The sequence below is a fragment of the Puma concolor genome, chromosome A1 (assembly GCF_028749965.1).
Source record: "Puma concolor isolate L17-30 chromosome A1, mPumCon1.1.hap2, whole genome shotgun sequence".
NCBI lineage: Eukaryota > Metazoa > Chordata > Mammalia > Carnivora > Felidae > Puma > Puma concolor.
In genome coordinates this window covers 164,591,317-164,612,262 of record NC_141667.1, presented here as the reverse complement: position 1 = coordinate 164,612,262, position 20,946 = coordinate 164,591,317, and the positions used below count along the sequence as shown (strand labels likewise).

Genomic DNA, 20,946 nt, shown 5'->3' with positions numbered 1-20,946 from the left:
AAGTCAGACGCTTAACCGACTGCGCCACCCAGGCGCCCCCCAAAAAAATAATGTTTAAAAAAATAATGTTTAAAAAAAAAAAAGAAAACATCTGCCACCATTTAAAAAAAAAAAAAAAAAAAGAGGCTACTGTAGTGTCCAGGCAAGGAACGCCAGCTTGTCCTAAGGTGCCGGGAGTCGAGATGAAGAGAACAAAGTAGAACCAGAGATATCTAGGAGACAAAACTCAACACAGGTCTGCGTTTTGGAAGTTCTGGCCAGAGGATGAGGACGAAACAGAAATCAAGCTCATGCTATGACACAGAAAGAATATGAGAAGTCATTATTTTCAGACCGTATCCCTAGGGAATCTCAAATCAATAAAAATCTATTTGCCTTAGGGAAGTTATTTATGAGACCGAATTTTCCCTGTGTACCTCACTCTCTGGGCGGCTGTCTCCCCTCTGTTCTCTCCTCGGACCTTTTGTCTCTTGCCCAGACTCCTGTCAACCTCACCATCCACTCATGACCGTGCTAAAAGCAGCCAGGAGGGGAAATGCACATGCCGCCCTCACCACACCTGCTCACTCCCTCATGGTCCATCTTTCCCCTGTTTCTGCAGATGAACTGTCCACACCAGGACCACGCCCTCCAGCTGTGCCCTGGCTTCTATTCCCTTTGCCCCCTCAAATCCCTTTCTCTCCGCATCGTCATTTTCCCACCCTATCAGAACATTCCCATCAGTATAGAAATACGATGTGATTTTTCTCATTTAAAACAGACCCTCGGAGCCCACATGCCTACCCAGTCACAACTCCACTTCTCTTCTGTTTGCAGTTGTACTTCTCAAGAGAGTTGTCCATGGCCACTGCCTATGGTTTTTCCCTTCCTGTTCTCCCTTGAATACACTTACTAGGCCTCTGCTCCCTACTCCAACCACCACTGGACCTGCCGTCATTAAGGTCAAAAGTGGTAGTCATGTTGCTAAATCCGTGTGGACCGTGGCCAGTGACTGAATGAGTGGCCCGGGGGTATAAATGGCTGTCCCTGCCTCAAAGTAAGATGAACTCTGTGTGCAAGCTCCACTTCCAAGCCTCCGGGTGGGACCATACTAGAGCCCATCTCTAGGAAACCACATTGGCGCTTGACCTTCCTCTTGCTCTGTCCCGCTTCCTGTACTCCCCTTGTCTCAGGCTCACTACGTACACCTCTTGAACCCGGATCCTCCCTCAGGTTCTGCTTCCAGCAGCCCAGTGTAAGACAGTTCCTCTGTGCCTCATCCCTGGATGTCCAGGGAAGGCTTTCCACATCTGTGTCAAATATTAAATGCTCCTACTATAGTAATTAACCTTGGCCAAGATGCTGGTCTATCTCGTGTCTGAAATTTTTAGTTAAGTTCTGCCTAAGTCCTTCCGTCTCCCTGACCTAGTTTTACTCAGATGAGGATATCTTACTATTAAAATTTTAAGTAGCCTCCAGCACTGTTCCCTGTAATTAACACAGATCTGGCACATGGAAGGCATTCAATACATATTTTGAATGAAGGAATTATTTAACTCAACCCTCTGATGGGCTGTACCCATTTGCCTCACAGTGCCCTTATTTTGGTTCGTCTTCTACTTCCTAAGATCTATAGCCTTGAATAGATGCTGGTTTCTGCTTCTTCAGAAGTGGGGCAGAAACCAAAAAGACAAATCTTCTCTTGTTCTGAAAGATAAGCTCCTTGAGAATACGGAAGGGGTTTAGCACAGATGTCTTCTTACAAGTCTTCCGTGGTTGGGAGGAGACTTAATGGCCCTTGATGCCAGCCACTTCTTGTGCTAATCTTTCCATCACGTGATGCGGCCACACAGGCGTGGACCCGACGCGGGCATGCAGTGAGATAATAAATATTAGTGTTCCAAGCCACCAAATTTTGAGGTCATGCCTTACTCAGCACGGATACTAACAGTCTTACAGTGACCTAGTAAGACGCTTGCGTCTGCTCTCAGGGAAGCCTTTGGATTTCAGAGATGTAAGATCAGAAGTCATTCTGAACAGAAAGTTCAGGAATGGGAAAGAGCAGAGATCCGAGGGGACACTGATTAAAAACCAAAGTCAGATTGGAAACTAGTTTTAGGCAAACAAGAGCTACTCCAATGTTGATTTAAAAAAAAAAAAAAAAAAATCAGCCCTGGGGCGCCTGGGTGGTTCAGTCGGTTGAGCATCAGACTTCGGCTCAGGTCATGATCTTGAGGTTCGAGCCCCACGTCAGGCTCTGTGCTGACAGCTCGGAGCCTGGTGCCTGCTTCCCATTCTGTGTCTCCCTCTCTCTCTGCCCCTCCCCCGCTCATGTTCTGTCTCTCTCTCTGTCAAAAATAAACATTAAAAAAAAAAATCAGCCCTTTCATAGTCAAGCGAACTTCATACCACATATTCTAAGTTAAAAAATAACAATGAGATCCTTGTGTTTTGCTTCCCTAGATAAGCACTGTTGTGATTTGTTTGTAGAACCTAAATGTTTTCCTGAACAGACACTGTAACCTTTCAAAAATGCGTATTTCTAATACTCTATAAAATGCCTTCCCCCCCCCCCCCCCTTAAGCGTGTACTAACTTTTGACTACAGCTGCATTTTCTCCTATCTGCTAGGGTCAGGATGTCCCATCTTTCCTGTTTGTGTGAAACCCCTCCTTTTTCTGATGACGGGTGGGTGGGGGAGAAGTCTTAGAGGGGTATCGTAGTCTGTGGTCTTTTTTCCCAAAAGGGTATAAAATAAGACTATGAGGGAAATACCCTTAATTGAAATGGATACATTGATAACATGTCAAGGCACGTTAGAGACTGACACTCTTGAAGTGAAAAAATGAGGAAGTGTGGTAATCTTACAAGTAAGCTCAGCTTTATTATTTGTAAGTATAGGGACAAAATAATTTCTTTATATATGGGTCAGGGGTGGTAACAGTATCACAGAAAAACAAATCTCCTTTTTGCAGCCCATCTCGTAGAGCATGACTCCGGGCTGAATTCTAGAAGAGATGTTTGGAAATTGTGCAGGACTCAGACCTATCTTCCATTTGCAAACTGGGTATCCGGCATCCCTGCCTCCTGCCTACTAAATGCCAGTAGCTCCCCTTTAATAGTTGTAGAAATCAGAAAATACTCCCACAAATATTCCACTCTGGAAATCACTGCTCTGTTACTGTCTCTGAAATTCATCGTCAAGCCCTGCCATTCGTTACATGTGATGAGTCCTTGAGCAAGACTCCCCCCTGAGCTCAGGAAAGGAGAAGACTTACGGAAGTCAATCAGTGCATTGTATTCTCTGATGACAATGGTTGCTTTAGGGTACCTGAGTCACTTGGAGCCTATGACGCCTAAGGGAGTTTTAGCTTACCATCTTCAGAAGGAGACTCTGGTCTTCCCGGGCCACTTGAATGAGAGGTTGTAGGCTGTGGGGCTGCCAGAGTCATTTTGCACCTTTTGGAGCCCAGTAAAAATCAACCCAGGGGAATGCACGGTGACTCTGGGCTACCTATAGATGGTTCTTTCCATGCAATAACTCCTGCTAGCCTGGAGAAGGAGGACACTGTATTTCTACTTTACGGTTGGGTTGGAGGCTGCCTCACAGCGCGGTCCAGGAAGAAGTTGTATATGCAGTCTGTGGTCCCAGTACTTTCATAGACTATTTTTATTGTGCTGCCTTTATCCCTGAGCCAGTTATGTGTCCCCAAGGCTACATCCTGTACCCTTATGGGAGGGAAGGAAAGGCAGGGTGAACACACAGGTGCACAAAAACACTTTCCCAGCCCTAATTATCTTGTTGGTTGTCTGTTGCCCCCCTCTAGAATCTAATGTCCATAAAGGACAAGAATTTTCACTTGTTTTGCTCGCCGCTGTATTCCTGGTGCCTAGCACAGTGCCACAGAGCGAGGAGGGAAAGGTAAGTCTTGGTTTCCTGCTTTTCTGTATTTGCCATCTAAATGGTACTGATATTTACTCCTATTCACTCCCTTTCTGTTTTTTAACTTTTTGTCGTAGCATATTTCAAGTATCTATAATGCAGAGGAAATATAAATCCTGTAATTCCTGTTTACCTGTCTCCACTCTCCCTTTCTGCCCCTCTCACTAGGTTATGTTAAGTAAAATCCCAGAGACTTGCACACACTCCTTGTAGCAACTTCTCTTGTTTCTGGGATACTACTTGTTTATTTCTCTTTTCTTTCTAGCCACCCCTTCTTAGTCTCTGATCTTATGGGGAGCTCTGTCCTTGGATGGCTTGCTGGAGTTGTCTCACCTTGGGGCAGGGACATGGGTCTTGATTATTTCTCTGCACTCCTGGACGTCATGGAGTCAGGGCTGTTCTGGGGGCGGGGGTCCGGGGAAACATGCACTTGGGCGACGCCGTCTTCAGCGGACGTAGGGTGACTATATGGCTCACAGCGCCCATGACAGTCCACTCCTCGTGCTAGTGTATGCATTACCTTCAGGGACTAGTTCTGGGCACAGCCTCCTCAAGACTTTGCTTGGCCCCTTTTCTTAGAAGTCGTAAGAGGGAGGTTGGTAGGACGTGTCTTTGTCCATTCAGACTGCTACAGCCCAATCCCATAGACTGGGGGCCTAATGCACAGCAGAATTCTATTTCTCACAGTTCTGGAGGCTGGGAGTCCGAGACCAAGGCTCCAGAGGATGTCTGGTTCAGGGACGTGGCCGTCTTCTCGCTGTGCCCCCGTGGTGGGAGGGGCGAGGGAGCTCGGTGAGGTCTCTCTTAGAAGGCACTAATCCTATTCAGCAAGGTGCCACCCTCGCAACCCAATCACCCCTCAAAGGCCTCACGTCCTAACACCATCACACTGAAGGGTAGGTTTCAACATGTGAATTTGGGGGACACAGACTTTCAGTCCGCAGCGGGATCAAACACAGACTCTGCAGCAGATCTCGAAATTGCGAGTGCCAGTCATTGTCTCCTCCTCTGTTACCGGTTCCGGCGGGGCTCTCCGTCAACCCGCACCTCTGCCCGGACAGGTAGCTTGCCTGGTGAAGTGACCTGCATTTCCGAGAGGGTCACGCCTTTGCTCACGGCCCCCTTCTTAGGCTGTGGTTTAGTATACTAAAGGTATACTTACCTTTAATACTTTTAGTATTGGTCATGAGAGCACTGAGAGCCACCCAGTGGATTACACGGGCACCAAATTTATTCTTTGTAGCGCCCCCCTGTGTCAAAGCAGGGCACTGCCTCTTTATGATCAGGGGCAAGGCTCAATCCCTGTGCCAGGATGATCGCACATCCTGTCTTCTTGCCTGACGGATTTAGGGCATGATGAGATTAAAGTGCCCAGGCGTGGGGCAGCTGGGTGGCTCAGTTAGGCATCTGGTTTTTGGTTTTGGCTCAGGTCATGATCTCGAGGTTCGTGAGTTCGAGCTCCACAACGGGTTCTGCACTGGCGGTGCAGAGCCTGCTTGGGATTCTCTCTCTCTCTCAAAATAAGTAAATAAACTTTAAAAATAAATAAATAAAAGCATGTAAAGTGCCCAGGCGCTTCTGTTCTTGAATATCCCACTTTTCCGGTACATGCTTTCTGTAGAGCTCCTTGGCAAAGGATGATGGGAATCATTAGTGTATTTACTTGCCATGGGGACTCCTGGGGACCTGACCTCCCATTAATTAGCGGGTTCTGGGTCAGAAGACTGGCTCAGGGATTGAGATATATTTCATCACTTCTTCCACCCCCAGTGCCAACAGTTCTGGCATTTCAGCCTTACTTAGTGTGGACCATAATTTTCTCCAAAGCTCCAGGAGTCATCCCATCAGCATGACGCAGCCATTTCCTGGGGTCCTTGCCAGGGTGGCCAGCCACATGTTGCAGTCCACAGCTCCTGTATAAACCAACTCTCCCCATCCAACCTCTTCTCTCGCCCCTTTTGATGCATCATCCTCAAGATCCAGCCCCGTAAACAGTTCCAGCTTGGCTGGTCCACGTGGGCTGGACCCTGCAGACCCTTGGGGCTTAGTCCCTCTCCTCCCCCAGTGTGTCCTACCCTGTGTTGTCTGCCCCCAACTCCAGGTATCGGTCCCGTGGGAGGGGGGAGTGGGGGTAGATCCTGTGTTGTCTTGCAGTGTGGAGACCTCTCTGCCTCATGTTCCAACAAGGGATGAGTGCAGCCTCAACAGGGAGGACAGGGAGGACGGGGCCATCTGGATCCCACACCCCCCCCCCCAACGCCACCCCCACCCCGCCTCCCGCACGGCTCTGCATGGGGTTTCCAGGTGTAGCCATCAGCATTAACTCTGATGTCTCCATTCAAATCGTAGGGTCCCACTCATCCCAGCAAGGCCCATGGCACTGATTAGCAGATCCACCAGGACTGAGCATTCAGATTATTTGGAGCATTGCTGTCCTCATAATCAGGTCCTGCTCCGGCTATAGGAGACAAGGATCTCTTCAGATTCTACCCTCAAGGCTCTCTAACTTTCACGCCTTGCTTCCTGTGGTGATTCACAGCCTCCCGGGCCTCACAGGGGTGTTCTCTGGCAGGTCAGTGACTCAGCAAAAGCCACTGGTTACATTGTTCTCCTGAGTCTTTCCAAAGCCTGAGTGTTACACCTGCCAGTGCATGCTGCCCTCCTCGCATCCACCCCAGTTCATCACCAGTCAACACCAGTGACCATTGTGCTCCTCCAGAGAGCCAGCCGGTGTCCGGGCTTCACTGCCCACCACGGCTGGGTCTTCATTTCCAGCCGGCAGGTGGATGATCCAGCTCTCCAGTTCGATTTTAGAGTCTACACCGGGGCCACCAGCCTCTCTTCCTGAACTCCTCTTGGTCCCAAGCCCTACATCCATACTGTGCCTTAACTGCCTGCCCAGCCCCGCATGCTACAGACTCGGGCTTCTGTCCTCCCGTCTCCCTGCTCTGTTATGACAGCCCGTCTGGGAGTGCACATGGGCCACCTTCCTGTGGGTTTCCTACTTTTTGTCTCAGTATCCCATTTTTCTCTCTCCTTCCACCTCCGGAACACGGTCCATCATCGTCACTGCTGCCGAGGATGCTTTTCTCAAGTACAGATCTTCATTCTCGCGGGAACACTTACTGAGCACTTGCAGTGCCCCTGCCTCGATTATTTTCTAGACGTAGCGTGGTGACCAAAACAGATAAAGTCCCCGCTCCCACGGAACTTGACATTTTAGTGGGGGAGAGACAGGCAGTAACCATGAAGAAATGGGGAAGCGAATAGGTAAAAATAAATATTAGTGAGTGATCATTGCTGTGGCAAGGATTAGCAGAGTATAATGGAGTGCTGACATGGCTGCTGTGTAGTAATATCCACCGCCCCACTGAATACCACCACCGGCTTCCCATTGTCCTCTGCGTGTGGTTCAGACTCTGGCTTGGCACGAAAGAATGCTGTGGGGACGAGTCCCCAGCCCCTAGTGAGGATCCAGTGGGGGTTCTTCTGGTTCCCTGGGTTCCAGCATTCCTGTGGGAGGCTTTTCCTGGAGGGTGAGGCTGTGTGTCCTGTGTCCCCCCTTCCCCCTCTTCTCTTCCTTCCCTCACCCTCCCGGGATCCCCGGTGCCAGAACAATATTGCTTATGAGCCGAAGCAACAAAAGCCAGCTGCCTCAGCAGGTTTATTCTTATCAGCGACTGAACCCAGACAATTAACAATCCATTTCAGTGGTGACTTTGGCCATTCTTTTTGGGAAATGCTGAATGGGACGTGGCTTTTGGGAGGAGAGATTCTTTTTAAAACAGGGAGATGCCATGCTCGTTTCTACTGATCCCTGTTGTCACCAGGGAGTGGTTTTGTCGCCCTGTATTTAGCATTGGCCCCTCCTAGCCCAGCACCCCTCTCTAATCTGCATCACTGGGGTTATGCTAGGAGCCTGAAAACTAAATGGAACCAGAATGCAACCAAGCATGTTATCAGTGGGCCCCATGTCATGGCTCATGATGCCTGGATGACCCCAGTTCTCACCAGGAACCGTGCCTTCATTTCCCTGCACTCAAGGCTGGTGAGCGCCTACTCAGAAGGGAGCAGAATTTCCCCTTCCCTCAGAAAGGGAAGCTTCTGGCAATCCTGCCTGGGCAGGTGCCTACCTTTGCTAGTTTATCAGGGCCCCTAGTCACTAGTCTGCAGACATTGGTGACTGATTCCCTAAATACCCCCGATGTCCAGCCAGAGCGCGTCTTTTCCTCCAGCCTCCTCTTTCCCCTTTTGTTCCTGCGTTATTTCTCCCTCACCTTTCCTGCAAGGCCCCTTCTCCCTCCCTGCCTTCTCCCTCCCGCAGTCTCTCCTCACTGATCGGCTCCGCCTCCCCCTAGCGGCGGGTCCGGGAAATCACTCGCTGCAGCCGGCTTACCTGCGCTGCGGGTGCAGAGGGCAGAGACCCCAAAGCAGAAACAAGCATGCATCACCCAGCGGAGGTTCATCTGTCATTATTTTATTTTATTTTATTTTATTTTATTTTATTTTATTTTATTTTATTTATTTTATTTTATTTTTTTTAATTTTTTTTTTCAACGTTTTATTTATTTTTGGGACACAGAGAGACAGAGCATGAACAGGGGAGGGGCAGAGAGAGAGGGAGACACAGAATCGGAAACAGGCTCCAGGCTCTGAGCCATCAGCCCAGAGCCCGACGCGGGGCTCGAACTCACGGATCGCGAGATCGCGACCTGGCTGAAGTCGGACGCTTAACCGACTGCGCCACCCAGGCGCCCCGGTTCATCTGTCATTTTAACCACAACAGACAGCCCCATTGCGAATAGTGAGATGTCTGTCCTTCCTTATGGGATTTCAATACACACGCGAAAACTTACAACTCTATAAATCAGACTTCGTAACATGTACCATAAAGCCTTAGGTATTTTTCTCTTATTATACATAAAGTATAGAGACTCTTTTTAAAAAATTTTAAAAAATGTTTTCATTTATTTTTGAGGGAGAGAAAGAAAGTGTGAGCGGGGAGGGACAGAGGGAGACACAGAATCTGGAGCAGGTTCCAGGCTCTGAGCTGCCAGCACAGAGCCCTGCCGCCCCCCAATTCATGAACGCTGAGATCATGACCTGAACCGAAGCCGAAGCCGGATGTTTCACCTACTGAGCCACCCAAGTGCCCCGAGAACAGACTGAGGGTTGCTGGAGGGGAGGTGGGTGGGGGATGGGCATCAGGGAGGGCACTTGTTGGGATGAGCACTGGGTGTTCATCTGTAAGTGATCAATCACTAAATTCTACTCCTGAAACCAATATTACACTGTATGTTAACTAACTTGGATTTAAGTAAAATTAAAAAAAAAAATAAGTAAATTAAAAATGTATAAAAGTATGATCGATGAAAAGTAAAAAGGTTTAATGTGAATATTTATATCTGAATTGCATTGTTAAACGAAATAGATCCTGTAGGATTGACCTTGGTCATATTGATTGCCCTTTGAGTGGACTTAACCATGCTTTACTGAAAAAACTGGGTAACACTAGACCTTATGTCTGTATATCTGAGGCTGATAAAAGTCTTAAGAAAGACAGGGCGAGCCACACGATCTAAAAAAGGCTAGGAAGACCCTGCTATGCCTGAAAATTTTACCCCGTGTCACTCAGCACGAAATGATAGAATCACCTGGGACTAAAATCAAATGTTCATATTGACGGGCAGATGTCCTTAAAGTCAATTAACTATCAGCTTCTTCTCCTTTGCATGGTTAAACCTCTGACAGACAGACGGACTCCGAGCCCCTGGAAAGTGATGGGAAAACGGTACCATAAGGAGCTGGGTCAGTGCTCACACCACGGGACCCTAAAAGACAGAATGACAAGTCAGGGCTGAGCGTGGGGGCACCTTCTAGGAGGCAGAACAAGAGTGTGAATAGCTTTACCTCCAGCTCCCCCTGGGCACAGCTTCGGAAAGTTGGTATTTCATGAGTCCTTAAGAAAATTTCTCTCCCCCAAATGCCATTGGTGTGGCTCAGGAGCTGAAAGAAAGACCTTCGTTTCTTATTTTAGCTCCCTGTGAACTCCTCAGCCCTCCAAACAGCATGGTGAGGTGGGCGCTCTTATACTACTCGTGGCTCAGATAAACTGAGACACAGAGAAGTTAAGGGACTTGCTCGTTAGAGTCACTTAGCCGGTGGGCAAGAGGGCAGATTCCAGCCCTCAATCTGGCCAGCACTCTTGCGCCCCAGCACGCAGTGGGTCTTCCATTGCAGGGGCGTGTGGCCACACCCAAGCATGAGCTTTTGTGACTGCGGGACATGAAGCCAGATGCCTCAAGTAGGTTGCAGTGGATCTTACCAAGATCTTTTAGGCGACGCTGGCTATGAGTGCTATTAGGTCTGAAAGAAGATGGTTCCGGACTGACGCTTAATTTAGCACACAATTCAATCTTATCCTTCAGGAGTCTAAGCCGGATTCTATACCAATGAGTTGGAATCTGGCTGGCCTCAATTTCTATGGGTTTGCATGGTCCCCCTTACCGATGGGCACCAATTTCATTAATTGCTTTATGGAAAACAAAGACGATAAGATTTCTTTTTATTTTTTTAACTTTTATTTATTTTTGAGAGATAGAGACGGGCAGAGCATGAATGAGGGAGGAGCAGAGAGAGGGAGACACAGAATCCCAAGCAGGCTCCAGGCTCTGAGATGTCAGCACAGAGCCCGACGCAGGGCTCAAATCCACAAACTGTGAGATCATGACCTGAGCCGAAGTTGGACGCTTAAGAGACTGAGCTACCCAGGTGCCCCCACAATAAGATTTATTTAAGCTAGTCTTTTCACGGTGGGTTAAGTGTTTCAAAAATGATCAGTTTAAAAATTTGACAGCAGCAGAAGCTGGGAGAACTCATAGTTTGTGGCCTTGACCATATTTCAGTATGCAGCGTATTATTCTGGTGTGGCCGATGAAAGATGGAGAAAAAAAACATTCTAATGCTGAAACCCAAACTTCCTTTGCACATGCAGGCAATCCATGGAATTAAAACAACAATTAAAAAGAGCTCAGGGGCGCCTGGGTGGCGCAGTCGGTTAAGCGTCCGACTTCAACCAGGTCACGATCTCACGGTCCGTGAGTTCGAGCCCCGCGTCGGGCTCTGGGCTGATGGCTCAGAGCCTGGAGCCTGTTTCCGATTCTGTGTCTCCCTCTCTCTCTGCCCCTCGCCCGTTCATGCTCTGTCTCTCTCTGTCCCAAAAATAAATAAACTTTGAAAAAAAAAAATTTAAAAAAAAAAAAAAAAAATAAAAAAAAAAAGAGCTCAAACTCACTCTAGTTATAGTGATTTTTTTTATGCTTTTTTTTTTTTTTTTTTTTTGCCCCCAACTGTGATTTTATCTGTTAGCATAAAGCCGAGTGGTTACATGGTTACCAAGGGTAGGAGATCTAATTCCAGATCAACCAGCGAAAGCTGGGGAGATTTAACCACTGACATCTGCAAGGCCCAAATAAGACCCATGTTGCTTCGATGATGCAACATCCCCTACCGTATTTCTGAAAATGTGCTCCATTGTCACATAGTAAAAGTAAACATTGGGTTGGTGCCCAGGGATGTTGGTTCTCTGGAAAAAATGATTCCAGCTCCTCTGTTCTCTACAAACAACTTAAGTAAACCTATGAAATGAGACTCTAGCCCTTTCGATTCTGATTACCGGTTCTACTAAGATTTCGTCCATTCGGAATGGATGAGGAGATCAATGATATCTTTGGAAAGACTGTAAGTCCGGACCAGGGGGGGCAGGTCAGTTTTATGTCTTTGAGCTGTAGACGCTTTTTGTTCATGGAGCCAACTGGTAGACAGAATTGCTCTCCTTAATTCTGGAAGCTGTTCATGAGGAGCATGAGTTGGATACGCTGACAGAGATCAATGTTCTCAGTGGATCGTTCACCGAAAACAGAACCCTGATTTGCCGCCGAGGAGGGTTTTTCTGTTCCTTCAGGGACCAGTTTTCAAGAATGGCTTTAAGGAAGGCGTGAATTGGAAACGAAATCCGAAATCACGGGATAAGTAACATCTTCCCGTATACTTGCCCCTTTGGGCGGATGGTTAGTTTCCGGTCGTTTAGCAGGACTGTTAGAACGAATCACCGTCTGAAATAAACTCCTCAGACTTCGTAGCTGTGCTCCAGCGCCTCTGCTTAGCACCCCAGGATTAGATTTTTGTCAAAGTTTGAAACAAAGAATAACTAAGATTTGCGTCGCAAAGAGGAAACTAAGGGAGCCGGTATATGATCTTTGTGAACGATCCAGAATAACATTGTGCTTAACATGGTATACGACTGGCATTGTGCGTTCTGTGTCCACATACAGAAATTCACGTATGTGGCATTTCCCCTTCCAGAAGTAATTAGGGCATTCAGGTAAAACCAATTTTTTTGGTGAACACTTTGTTATATAAAAGAGTTCTCTGTGTTGAGCCACACACTGGGAGACGGTAAATCAGTGGGTCCTTCCAGGGTGTGTTACGTTTGGTTACACTGAGATTCCATAATATTTTACCCTTTTCATTTTGTGCTCATACTTTCAGTGGTTTATGAAGTAACAGTCTCTAGATTTCATTCCAAATGGAAAGTTGGCATGAAAACTCTCAATCCAATTATTCCTGTACACATTTTGAAACAAATCATTTTGGCTTTTTTGAAAAAATTTACAGGAGGTGATAAAAATAGGAAATTTCGGGTTTCAGATGTTTTATAGCATTCTTGTAGCATAATAACTGCTTCATTAAAAATAATTTTGCAATACAATGTGAACTTTGTGAGATGTCTAAAACATATTTGCTGGCCTTCCTTTTAAAGCTTTGTTTGCAAGAAAGTTGTATTATTTTATATTTTGTGTTTCATATTATTCTGCTAAGGCTTTGCGAGATATCGAATGACTACCATTCCCCCTCCCCCCCCCCCGCCCCCTGCCCGATGCATGGCCATAAGGAGTAAGGCATCTGGAACGGGGTCCTACTCTTGAGGGGGGAGGGCTCGATTCCCAGCTGGGGTCCCCAACACAGGAGAAGATGCCAGGTTTGGTTTCAGTGCTCAGTGCTCGTTTCAGTCTCCCGACCTCCACACCGTCAGCTCGTGGGACGGGCTGGAGGTAGCTGTGGGAAGCTCTTCTCCAGGGCACTTGAATACGACACAGCTTTTTTGATCGGCCATTAAAGGAGACCGTGAAGGGGAAAGCAAAGCCATCCTTCTCTGCTCCGAATTTGGGAAATGGTTGTTTCACAGACTGAACAGATTTTAGGAGGGTGGAAAGAAATCTCAAACTCACTTGATGCAGATGTACTTTGGCTACTCGATTCTCCTCTCCGAATTCCCCCTTCCCAACAATGCTCACATCTCTCCAGCGATGGGAAATTAGTCTCCAAAAGCAGGCAACGCCTTCCGCTAGTGAAACAACCCCAGTGTAACAGAGTTCTTCCTGCTATCGATCCGAAATCTGTCTTCCTGTCGTTTCCACCCATTGTTCCCGGTCCCATGCCTCAGACCCAGAGAGAAACAGGCCTGTTTTCCTTTCTTTGACAGCAGTTCAGCTCTCAGAAGGGAGGCAAGGGGCAGAGTGAGAAGGATTCGTGGGCAGGCAGGGTCCTGTTCTCTCTGACCCTCAGTCCCCACTGGTGCACAACTGCGATTCTAAAACCTGACTTACAGGGTGGTGGTGAAGGTTTGAGAACATGTGTACAAGCACCTGGTACAGCTCCTGACGTAGAGTAGCTACTGAATAACAGATTCTCGTTATTATTACCATTGAAGGCGCCTGGTGATTTCCTTTTCTTTGGGTTACTGGCCTCCGTTCCTCATCTGTCTTTCCCATTTGCAGTTTAGGGTCTCTTCTCGGTCATTCTGGTTTTGCCCAGGACATTTCCATCCTTGGTTAGACATGGTGCTTGCTGCAGAATGGACTGGAAACCCTGCCCAGGCGCCCTGCCACTGGCCACTGATGCCCTACTGATGTTCACAAAAGGCGCTTTCTTCTTCTTCTTCTTTTTAAGTTTTAAAACATTAATTTATTTATTTCGAGACAGAGAGAGAGGGTGGGCGGGTGGAGGGGGGGGAAGAAAGAGAACAAGCAGGGCAGGGGCAGACAGAAGGAGAGACAGAATCCCAAGCAGGCTCTGCGCCATGACCCCCATTTGGGGCTCAAACTCACAAACCGTGGGATCATGACCTGAGCTGAGATTGAGGGCACCTTTTGGGGTGAGCACTGGGTGTTGTATGGAAACCAATTTGACAATAAATTTCATATATTGAAAAAAAATGATAATAACAATAACAATAACAATAATAATAAAGAGTTGGATGCTTAAACCGACTGTGCCACCCAAGGGCCCCTAGGGCGCTTAATTCTAACTGGTTCATTCAGAGACCAAGTACCACCAGCAAATGTCTGTTAGGGAATCACAGGCATTTTGTGGAACAGGAACAATAAAGAGTTGGTAACTGAAATTCACGCTCTTCGATGTTACGCTAATAAACGACAGCATGCCTCTCTTGTGTGTGTCTTTGTGCCAGATTCAGGCACGTTTCTTTTATCTTAACTCACTCCTCACATCCGTCCAGTGATGTGGGTACCGTCTCTGCCCTCCTAAGAGGACGCAAGCAGCTCCGACCCCTCCCTTCCCCACCCGCCGCCAAACTTCTCCTGGTTTCCATCTGCTTCTCTTGACTGTTTCCCCAGTACAGCATGGAGCTCCCCAATCCCGAAAGGGAACCTCATAAGACAAACAGAATTACCATCTCTTGGTTAAGAGTACTGTAGTTGCAGTTTTCTGTGGACCCTTTTTACATTGCTCTGAGGGAATGCTTTCAAGTCGCTTGAGAAATATTAAAATTAAAGAATGTCATAGAGCCTCAATCTAGGGTTAAATGCTTAATAGTATGTAAAAAGGAAGCGGTTATAATGGGGAAAAAATACGCCTGTAGCCAATGTTCCCTGTAAAACAGACTCCCAAGCAAGTTCTGAATGTTAGCCTGGAAAAGCCAGGGTGGAGGCATCCAGCTTCTCCTAAAATTCTTCTTCTCATGTTGCCTCTTTTCCAGATCATACGAAAACAAGTACAGTAATGTATTCGGCCTATAGGTGCCAAGCCTTGTATTGTTCACTTCCAGACACTTTTCTTGATTATGTTTGGGAACAAAAGTCTGGCTCTGGTGTGGCGGAGAGAGTGTTGGGTGGAGACAAGAGAAGAGAACAGATCTGGACGCGGGGCACTGCCTCGAGGGAATTCACAGGAGACCCAGGCTTTGCTCGGCCCTGGGCTGGCGTGGGGTGGCCCTTGCGGCCACGCAGCTCTGTCGTCTGGGAGAAGCCCTCGTGCCAGTCAGCGTCCCGCCAGGAAACCGCTGGCGTTTCCAATTAGGAGGATTTGGGGAGGGTGAATAAGAAGCTGTTTTCAGAGGTGTGGGCATGCTGTTGGAAAGCCCCAACGAGCAGTGCAGTAACCAGCCCAAGTGACACAGCTGTCACCACCCCTGGGCCACAGCGGGGTGGGGGGGGGGGCGATCACATAGCGAGGACCACCTGTGGAGATGCAGAGACACAGGGGCTCCGGGAGACCCCACTGGGAGGGGAGGGCCCCTCCCCGGCCAAGCCTGACAGGACTTCAGAGGACAGAGGAGCCCCCTGCACCGCACACAGGCTAGCCTCTCCTGGCGGGGAGCAAGGTGGGGGTGGGGACAGGCTGTGGGTCCAGAAGGGCAAATGGGCGCTTTCTGCCTCAGCCCTGAGGACCGCAGCATAATGTGCAGCTAGATGTGTCCCGCTGGGCCATCGGCCTTTCGTTGGGCATTGTGTGGTCTTAACCAAGGTGCTGCTCTTGCTGAATCACGTGCAATGTTCTTTCACCCCTGAGTGGGGAGTTCAAGTGCGCCATGGCCAAAAATTGTTGCTTGTTTTTCGAGGGTGTGGCAGGTTGGAAGACCGGACCATGGCATGAAGGACAAGCACGCCTGATATTTTCTTCTCTTGAATGGGGGTCGGGGGGGGGGGGGCGTGGAAGGCAGCGAGATGGGGCTCAGCGCAGCGTTCCTGGAATTGGGCCCGCACATTCCCACACATGGTGTTACTTAAAACTGAATAAGCCAGACTTGGGGTATTGCTCTGTGAATTATTGTCATTGTTTGGGTCAGGCTTTCTGTGTTAGACACTGGAGGGTGGGACGTGGGATACACCCTGAAGGAAATAGCTGTGGCTACTCTCCTTGAGATGAGCCAGGGGCTGGGAGACCACCTCTCGGGGACCAGGAGGAAGTTCGGTCTGGAGGCAGAGGGTGGGGGCCACCACGATTCCCACTGAGGGGGATAGTTGTGGCCTCCCCAGGTGGGTGCCCTGGGTGGGGGAGGCTGGGCGGGGAGGCCGCGGTCTGGTTCGGATCGGACCGCGCCCCTTCCCGCAATACTGTGACGTCTTTCTACTGGCCGTCAGCCTTCCAGACGCTCCGGCCGCAGGTCACAGTTGCTGCCATCGTGCGGGGGTGGGGGGGGGGGGACGGTGATCAGCGAGCTGAATCCTTTCTTCAGGATGGTGTAGGGTAGCAGGGGCATTCATTTTTAGGACCTGCAGTATCCAGAAGAGAAAACTCAGCAGCATGTCTGCAGGGAGAGGTCAGGAAGGAGAAGCCATACCCAAGGCGGGACATGTAGACCCGGAGGCTCGGCCATCATTTCTTGGGTGTTAGAAAAGACCGTGGTCTCATTTCATGGTCACAGGCTAATTAAGCCACTATATGGGTGAGTTATACGTGAACAAAGCCCCACCTCTTCTCCTCCAGTCTCGAGAACTCGTTGGTCCTGCCAAGAACTTGCTGTACTTCATAGGTACTCTTCATGGATGGGTGACTCAGCTTAGTGTAGAAAATGCATGAGTAGACAAACTCTCTTTTAACTGGGGTGATAGTGGGGGCATGCCAGGCGTATATACCCTGAGCCTAGAAATCTAGGGAGACATACAGAGTCGAGTGGCAACATTGGCCCAGAAATGTAGGCTTGAAACCATAGTTTGCCCTTGAAAGCGTGGGCACGCAGTGCCATGGTGGGACACTGGCTTCGTGGTCTGGCCAAGTCGGGGGTTCAGCCCATCCCGAAAAGTGACTGTCCAGCTTGGTGGCCTGGGACACGTGATCCGATCTCTGTCTATAGTTTCTTCATCTGAAGGGCATAGCAAGATAAAATGATCTGCTGCGTGTCAAGAACTTAGAAAGCTATCTGGAACTTACTAAGTTTTCGGTCCGTTCGCTCACTCGCCACTCAAGGAATATTTACTGAGTCCTGCAGTTTGGTTTCAGGCAATGAATAACACGGGTGAAAGTCTTTCCCGGCATGGAGTTTGCCCTTAGGAGCATGGAACCATGACGATCGTTGGAGCTTCATCCTTTTCTTTGCATCGCACACTTCTCGTAGGCTGGCAATGTGGGCGGGTTACGGGCTGTCTGCGCCACCCTATCTTGGTTTCTCTGAGGCATGGCTGAGACAGAAGGTGGAAACGCATTCCTGCCGAAGTTGTTTGTTCGTTCAGAATTGCTAATGCTTCCTTGAGGACTTAGGGCTTCAACACGGCTGAGCTGGGGAGTGGAGGTTGGACTCCATGGCTGGCCTGTTTTGCCACCCTACTGGCAGGAAATGCCCAGCCTGTGAGGGAATGGAGTTAGGCATTAAGCAAGAACTTCCAACCTTTGAACTTTGCAGTAGGACGGAGTTAAAATTGAGAGTTAGTTTCAACATGGAAGTTTTCTAGAGGTTTAAAAAAGCATTTTTACTTTGGGGGGTCGGGGAAGGGCCTTACGGCAAGGGCCTGCAGCCCCCAATTCAATTAAAAACCATGAAGAATCTCTCCACGGCTCCATGCCACATGGCTCCAATCCACACCAACATATGCTCTTTGCCATCGTGTCCTGGCTTAGATGTTTAGGGCTGTCTCTCAGAGCTCAGCTCTCATATATTTTAGTTGGATTCGCTGATTCCAGGAAGAGGAATGGGGAATGAGACTTGCAAAAAGCAAAGAAAGTGGGGCGCCTGGGTGGCTTGGTTGGTTAAACGTCGGGCTTCGGCTCAGGTCATGATCTCACGGTTTGTGAGTTTGAGCCCCGCTTCAGGCTCTATGATGACAGCTCAGAGCCTGGAGCCTGCTTCAGATGCTATGTCTCCCTCTTTCTCTGCCCCTCCCCTGTTCACTCTCTCAAAAATAAACATTGAAGGGGCACCTGGTTGGCTCACTTGGTTGGGTGTCCAAGCTCAGGTCATGATCTCATGGTTCATGGGTTCGAGCCCCGCATTGGGCTCTGTGCTGACAGCTCGGAGCCTGGAGCCTGCTTTGGATTCTGTGTCTCCCTCTCTTTGCCCCTACCCTGCTCACACTCTCTCTCTCTCTCTCTCTTTTTCACTCTCAAAAATAAATATTTTTAAAAACTAAGAAAACAAAAGCATAGAAAGGAAACCAGCAACATTTTCTCACCTTTAATCACGGAATATGGCATGGGGGGAACTCAGCTTTTTCCTTCCTGTTTATCATACAAGGTGTATTCATTCATTCATTCATTCATTCAACAAGCGCTTTTTGAAAGTCTGACTTTTGGCAGGAATTGATGTCGGAGATAACAGTGAGCAGAATGGCAACAACACCACCAAGAAGTTGTGGTCCTGGCCCTTGTGGAGCTCACTTCCGGTTTAGTGAGGGAGACAGATATGAATAGAATCCACTGTGGTGATAAATGGAACGATAACAACGAGATGTTCCAAAGAAGAGGTTCATGGCTCTCTAAGAATGAATAATAGGAGAACTTGCCCCATCAGGGAGTCAGGGTAGGTTTCCAGTGGAGGTTAATTACAGCGGAGCTCTGAAGGAAGAGTCAAGTTTACCTTGGCAAAGGAGAGCTGGGAAACGGGATTCCAGGAGAGGGAGCGCACGTGCAAACACCCTGTGGTGCATGTAACTCCCAGGCAGAGATGGGCAGGGAGGGAGACGTAGGGCCAATAGGTGGCAACGAGGCTGGAGGGCATGCCAGACCCTGCCATGCTTCATGGCACACATTAAGGATTTTGATCATCATCCTCACCGAGAGCCACTGACATGTTTTACGAGGAGATGGGAGAAATGTGGTTAGGTTCCTAGAGGGTACCAGTGTGCAAGGCTGGACGGGGAAGCCTCCGGACTACAGTGCAGACCTGTTATGTATGTAGGGAAAGAGGGGAGCAAGCAGGACTGGGCGGGAGAAGCTCAGACCTTGATGGAGATGTGACAGAATCGTCAGATGACTCCGTGGGAGCTCTCCTAGTCAGCTGGGGCTGCTCCAACATGTAATGTGGACTGAGGGCTTTAACAGTGGATGTGTACATCTCCGAGTTCTGGAGACCGGGGGTCTGAGCTCAGAGTGCAGGTATGGTCAGATTCTGGTGACAGCCCTTGCCCTGGTCGTGGTCCTCACATGTGCAAGCATGCGGGGCAGGGGGTGGGGGGAGATGGAGAGGAAGGGAGAGAGAAAGTGAGAGAGGAGAGAGGGAAAGATGGAAAGGGAGGGAGGGGGAAGAAGGGAGAGAGAGACAAGGAGATCTCCTTTCTGAACGGGACGCGAATCCCGTCTTGGGGACACCACCCTCACGACCTCATCTAAACCTAATGAATTCTCAAAGGCCTCACCTCCAAATACTACCAGGCTGGGGGCGAGGGCTTCAATATATCAGTTTTGGGAGGACGCAAACATTCAGTGCGAACGCCTGCCATGTGCCAAGAGCCGCACCCCTGCCTTGAAAACAGGTGACTAGACAGCCATGGTCCTGCTTTCATGGAGTTTACAACCTCGTGGTAAGAAAGCAGTGAAAACCTGCCAGCAGGTACGGAGCCCGGAGCAAAGATTGCTTGCTAGAGGACTCCCATACTGGGCGGGGGCTGCCAGGCCCTGGGGCCCCTGTTGGGCTCGCCCCCGGGTTGGTGGCCACCGGCAGAATGGGGTGGCGGTCAAAGCTGGGGGGTTCCTGCAGCTGGTGCAGCCATACGCTGCTGACCACACCCCGAAGCCTACCCAGGCGGGTCTTTCTGGAAGGCCCACTGAGCCACACACCTTCGGGGCACCGTTGGGATCGACTGTAGAGAGCCCTTCCTGTGACGACAGAAAAACCACACCTGCTAAAACATCAGATGGAAACGGCCTTTCTTGTCAAGAAAACGCCGTACACATGGGGCGCCTGGGTGGCTCAGTCGGCTGAGCGTCCGACTTCAGCTCAGGCCATGATCTTGAGGTTCGTGGGTTCGAGCCCTGCGTCGAGCTCTGTGCTGACAGTTTGGAGCCTGGAGCCTGCTTCGGGTTCCGTGTCTCCCTCTCTGTCCCTCCCCCACTCACACTCTGTCTCTGTCTCTCTCTTTCCCTCTCAAAAATAAATAAACCTTTAAAAAAAGAAAAGAAAATGCAGTACATACAAACCTTTCTCTCAAAAATATACCAAATAATAACCTGATGCAACCAAAAATTTCAGTAATAGATTTAATGTAGTAATTTGAGTAATAAATGTCACATTGGAGTTGCCAAACTTAGCATAATAATCAGATGCTTTTTGCTTATTTTATATGTTAGTTGTTTTCTAGTAAATAGAATCATTTATACATATATATATTTTTAAAATTTTTTAATGTTTATTTATTTTTGAGACAGAGAGACACAGAGCACGAGTTGGGGAGGGGCAGAGAGAGAGAGGGAGACACAGAATCCGAAGCAGGCTCCAGGCTCCGAGCTGTTAGCACAGAGCCCAACGTGGGGCTCGAACTCATGAACCGTGAGATCATGACCTGAGCCAAAGTCGGATGCTTGACCAACTGAGCCACGCAGGCGCCTCAGAATCATTTGTATATTTTTAATGATAGTAGAGAGAAATGAAATTTAAAACGTTGTTAGTAGGGAAAAGTGAAAAACGATGGTTGTGACAACTTCTATTTACTGTGTAATTTAATAAAACTTCATTTGTGGAGAGTAAAATTATTAATAAAACAATAAACTATACATTTTCTCCTGTGGTGCTTA

The 20,946-nt window shown here is 48.7% G+C and overlaps 1 protein-coding gene across 1 annotated transcript in view; it reads left to right on the top strand.

Moving 5' to 3' along the window:
* Window positions 1–20,946, top strand: part of LOC147584626 (uncharacterized) — a 113,771-nt gene that overhangs the window by 30,381 nt on the left and 62,444 nt on the right. Inside the window, exon 2 of the mRNA XM_086708438.1 lies at window positions 3,806–3,900. Within this exon, the coding sequence (XP_086564564.1) occupies window positions 3,812–3,900 (89 nt within the window). The 5' untranslated portion in view covers window positions 3,806–3,811. The remainder of the gene's footprint in view (window positions 1–3,805; window positions 3,901–20,946) is intronic.